At 40.3% G+C, this 5,390-nt stretch overlaps 1 protein-coding gene across 1 annotated transcript in view; it reads left to right on the top strand.

Moving 5' to 3' along the window:
* Nucleotides 1–4,786, top strand: part of Fastkd2 (FAST kinase domains 2) — a 5,268-nt gene extending 482 nt beyond the window's left edge. The window contains exons 2-5 of the mRNA XM_055616795.1: nt 243–458; nt 2,025–2,109; nt 3,577–3,691; nt 4,592–4,786. Of these exons, the coding sequence (XP_055472770.1) occupies nt 243–458; nt 2,025–2,109; nt 3,577–3,691; nt 4,592–4,711 (536 nt within the window). The 3' untranslated portion in view covers nt 4,712–4,786. The remainder of the gene's footprint in view (nt 1–242; nt 459–2,024; nt 2,110–3,576; nt 3,692–4,591) is intronic.
* The last annotated feature ends 604 nt before the right edge of the window (nt 4,787–5,390 follow it).

The following is a 5,390-nucleotide window of genomic DNA, read 5'->3' as shown; positions in this document are numbered from 1 at the left end:
TTTTTTTTTTTAAATAAAAAAATAGAACAAAGTAAAGAGGGGAGGGGAGGAAAAGTGAAGGTAATGGGGTTAACTAGGATCAAAGTTCTTTATATATATATATATATGCATACATATATAACCCATTATTAATATGCATTAAGTTAAAAAGGATTCTAAGAGGTGATTAGAAATATAGATACATGAGTATTTTAAAATATGGCATTAATGTTTTCATCATGTGTTTGCTTTTGTATTTTTAGGTGACACAGAGAAGAATATTCATAAACTTCATGTTTTGAATACTTGTCTGAAACTTGATGAAAGTTCTTATAACAAAGGTATTCCTGTACCGTTGCCACAGCTGCCACCATCACTGTCATATCCAAACGAGAAGGTTGCAGAGGTGCTCAGTAGCCTTCTTGAAGGTGAAGGGTGCTTCTCAAAAAATGTTCAGTTGCCACATAATTATCACATTGGTATGTGTTTCCCTTCATTTTTTAAAAATTGATTTTGTTTGTTCTGACCAAAGATTAGGAGATGATATTCAAACATGAGTACTACATTTCCATCATTTTTACTCATCTCTTTCCCCCTGCAACTCCTGTGCCCCACCACTCCTTCTCAGATTCATGACTGCTTCTTAATTACTGTTATATGTATATGCACACGCACACACACATATATGTTATGTGTTGTCTATATCTATACACACGGACATCTATTTATATACACAGAGCTTGCCAAGTCTATTTAGTGTTGCTTGTTTGTGTTTTTATTTACCACGGACCGCTTGGGACTAGATAACCTGTCTGGAGGCTTGTTCCTGGGGAAAATTGATTCTTCTTCAGCAGTCATTAACTGCTTGTAGCTCTCCATCTAGCGGTAGGTGTGTGGGAGATTTTCCCCATCCATATTGGCATGTCAGCTGGTGGTGGTGTCATGCGGGTCTTATTTAGGTGGCCATATTGTTAAGATTTCCCGTCACATGTAGAGACACTGTCTCAGCAGATACCCTGGTCCTCTGGTTCTTGCAGTCTTCCTATGCCTTCTTCTGAGATGTTCCCTGAGCCTTAGATGTAGGGACTGCTCTGTAGATGGACCACCTGGGGTTGGGCCTACCATAGTCAGTTGTTCTCTGTATTTGGAATAGTGGCTTTCTGTAAGAGTCTCCACTTCTTTACAAGGAAGTTTCTTTGAAAATGGGTAAGATCTGAGCTTATCTGTAGGGAAGAATAAGTATGTGTGATACAGTTAAAATTATACTTAGGAAAGTGGCAGTAAAAGTGACCTCATCAGGCACATGTAGTTGGCTAGGTTTATAGTACTAGACAAGGATCCCCTCCAATTGAGCAGGACTTAAGTCCAACTAGAAAGGTATTGTTTTCCCCCAAGACATAGGTGCCACTATTGCACCTTTGGAGCTGTCTTCCCATGCTGGTCATTATTGTTTGTAGGCTTCACATCTGGTATGACTATTGACTGCCTTTCTCTCTTGGAAGTTTGCATAGGACCTTTGGATAGTGAGAGCTAGGGAGGAGGCTTGCAGATCAGTTCTAGCTCAATTTCTCCTAAGTCTTATATGTGCAGTGTCTTCAGTAGGATCTTACCTATAAGTTCTAGGAGGCAGCGAAGGGCAACCACAATAGCTGATATTATTTTGAGACTCTCTTTGATTCCTCTGACCAACAACTCAGGAAATTTCCCATGCCTGGCACGAGGTTTATTAGTCTTTGGATCCTTGCTCTATATAATTTCCTAGTACTGTAACTTTAGGAAAGTAACTATCCTAGCTTCTTTGTTTGAGCTTTGTTTGAAAAGGGCAACAACAATAGTTCTTATAGAATTAATTCTATGACAAATAAATGAAATTCTACATGTAAAATCTGTACATTATTGTCTGCCACATTATACATTCTCAGTTTTATTTTAGTTATGTTGTCATTCTTTTCTGGTGCTGTTGGTATTAGACTTTTGATATATAGAAATCACTTTGAGCAGAGTGTGAGAAATTAATATCAACATTTAATTTTTTTTTTTTTCAGATTTTGAAATCAGAATGGATACTAACAGAACCCAAGTATTTTCATTTTCTGATGGAGATTCAACTTCTACCACAAACATGCAGAGGTAGTTTATATATACTCATTTGCTGGGCATTCTGATTTAAATTTTTAATAAAGAAAGACTTTGTATTAAATTGCAGTATCAAAAAGACCTTATCAATGTATGTAGCTTGCAGTATAATAGGGGCTTTCACACATGTGAATCTTCTGCATGTGGCTGAATACAACAGACTGGAGTCGAAACACCTGCTGAATCAGATGTTTTAAATAAAGTAGCATGTAAAGATAACAGTTCAGTAAGACAATGTTAACATAATTGAAACTATTGGAGCAGTATAAACCTCAGCCAAGATAATACAGTGACCATAAACTTGAGGCATCAAATACCCAATTCTTTCACCCTTCCTGCTGGTCTTTTCTTCATAGCTTTATAATTAGTGTTGTTTGTGGCTCGGAGCACAGTAAAGCTAACCTCAGTCGTTTCCTTGACTCATGTGCTTCTGGGAGAAATATGTCAGACCATGAAAAACAATGTCCTGCCTGTTGAGGAGAAGCATAAGATCATGGATTCATTCCACACACATCTCTGCTGTGCCAGCCTTTGTGGGAAGGTTCTGCTAGGCCCGTGGGGCACACAAAGATGAGTCAGATGATTTGCCCCAGGGAACTTAATGCCAGGCTACTCTCCCATACAGGCTCATGCATACAGTAGAGAGGAGTGGGAAAAGTCTCTAAGGATTCAAACTCTTACCTGCTCATCCCACCGTTCACACAGTGTTCTGTCTTTTCCCATTTCTGCATCTGTCTGGCTTATTCCTTAGTTATATTTTTAAGTGTCATGTTATCCAGGTGCCCTTCAGAAAGCCTTCTCTGACCCCACTGAAGTTGCATTTCCTCTTACTCTATGGTTCTGACATAAAATGGCAATATAGCACTTGGCAGCATAAAGTGCTGGGAAGTGTGAAAGCTGAGCGGTCTCCTCTTCCAAAAGCCAGTATCTAGGAGAAGACAAGGGTACACGTATCTTTTGTTATTTTCTTTGTTCTCTCAATGAACTTTCAGAAAGCAGAGAATGATGAGAATGAAAGCATGGCTTTCAGCTTTGCATACAGACTTCCCTATTGTCTTATGGTTTTCTTGTGTTTGGTCTTAAGTTGGAAGATTGTATAGCATTTGCCATTGCCTCCACCACTGGCTTTACTAAATAATTATATTTGGGTCAGAGCTTAGCAGTGCCCCAGAAATCCTTACAGTGGGTGTTTCTGTGTCAGGAAGTTTTCCTCCTTAGAAAGTAAAGCCATTCATAAAGAAGGCTGGTACATAATTATGTAAAACATTATGTCAGGTTTGGGTTTACAAAGTAGTTGTTGTACACTGCGTTGTCTGCAGAGGCCAAGTAACAGAAGTGAAGGACAGAAGAAGTGGCGAGAACAAAGACCATGAGGAGTTTGGCCTGAGCTCCCAAGAGCAGGAGGCAGCAAAATCCAGATGCTCACCTATCACTGTTCATGTTCTTTTGTTTTCTTTTCAGAGTAGCTGTGCTGTGTGTTCCTAAGTCTGTTTACTGTTTGAATTCACAACACCCCAGAGGATTGTTTGCTATGAAAATTCGACATTTGAATGTAATGGGTTTCCATGTGATCTTGGTAAGGAAAAAAATATGAACGGACTATTTCTTGTGTTCGTGTACTCTCCCAGTGGAGTACACTACTGTAGAGTGCTGTGCACTCTCCCAGCTGCCAGCTGCTGTGGCTGAAGGTGGTCACTGGGGCTCCTGGGGGGCAGTCAGCCTCATGGCAAGTCACTTAGCTATTGTTTTCTGTCAGAAGGAACATTCTAGTGTGTGATTTGGCTTCGACTCAGTTGGGTATTGTCTTCTACTAGGGAGTTTATAGGTGGTATCTGGTCAGCCTTAATCTCTTTTTAATGAAGAAGAGAATAAATAATACATTTCCTTACTAAATTTAAGACACAAGAAATCACTTCCAATTTTCAGGTTACCCTGAACAAGGAATGATGTTAAGGCTTTTGTTTTCTGTGAGACTCTTCAGTGTATGCTTGCTGCCTGGAAACCTGGAAGATTCTTCTCTTAGGCTGCCCTTTGACCCTCAGCATCACAGCTTTTCTTGAACAGCCTTTCTCATCTCCCTGTCAGTAGCCTGGACCTTTCTGATGATCTTTGGCTTTATCTAAGCGCTTCTCATATGGTCCTGCACACTGCGAAGTGCACACACCCAGACCTCCCATTATGGTGCTCCAATAGTCAACAGAGGTTGGGCGCAGCGTCCTAAGGTTTGATGTGGCTCCTTCTGCTAATGTGCTGTTTAAGTTTGGAAATAACTTTGCACTGTTCAGAGAGCCCTTCAGTGTTAACTCCTTCCCTCCTTCCCAGACTTATTAGATTTAGTATATGAATATTTGCCTGGTGACATTTAAGTTTTAAAAACTGGCTTGCTACTACTTTGGGCTTAGATCTCTAAAGTAGCTTTTATTTTATATGTTATCATTTCCTCACAAGCTGGTTTTTGTTTTGTTTTGTTTTGAAGATCAATAACTGGGAGCTGAGAAAACTAAAGATGGAGGATGCGGTCACCTTCATGAAGACGAAGATCTATTCAAATGATGCACTTCCCGCTAGTGGTGCGGCTGTGCAGAGCATGGATTAAGGCAGACTTATTGACGCACACACAGTTGGAAAGATGACTTTAATAAAGGCTGTGATCCAGTCATCAGTGAAATAAGCTGGCTGATCTCTGTAACTGATACTTCAGGTCAGGCTAAAGACGACCTTACGGACGGAAGACGTGTTGACACTGGTGTTCTAGAATACACATAAAAATACTACAGAAGGGCCATTCTTCCAACTACGTCTTGCTCCCCTGACTGCCCACATGTGTGGTGTATCCAAGAGCTATCTGTTGTCATCTGTTGTGAGACTTGGGTTTTATCCTTCAGGTCACTCTGTGGCTAGAAAGCATTTAGACCAGGTTCTCCAGCAGTAGCTCCTGCAAGAATTGGTAGCATGTAGAATATGGGTGAGGGGTCTGGGGTCACACCCACACAGGTATATGAGAGTGCTGTGCACGTATAGAGCATGTCGCAAGTACTACAACAGGAGAAACAAGCGAAGTAATCCATACTTGTTAAAATGGATAGGCTGTCAGTTAACATTTCTGAGGTGATTTTCTTTATCCTTGCCCCTTCCACATTCCATGAGATTTTAAAAATTAAATACATAGCTAAACTGTGGACCAGGCATAGGTACTACTTTTAAATTCTGTCTGCTTCATCCTTTGTTAAGGTCTGAACATTTAGTTCGTGATGTGTGTGTGTACCCACTGATGG

Source organism: Psammomys obesus, unplaced genomic scaffold (genome assembly GCF_907164565.1).
Source record: "Psammomys obesus unplaced genomic scaffold, mPsaObe1.curated_primary_1811, whole genome shotgun sequence".
In the NCBI taxonomy this organism is placed as follows: domain Eukaryota; kingdom Metazoa; phylum Chordata; class Mammalia; order Rodentia; family Muridae; genus Psammomys; species Psammomys obesus.
Note: the sequence above shows the minus strand (reverse complement) of the source record. Positions and strands in the feature narration are given on the sequence as shown.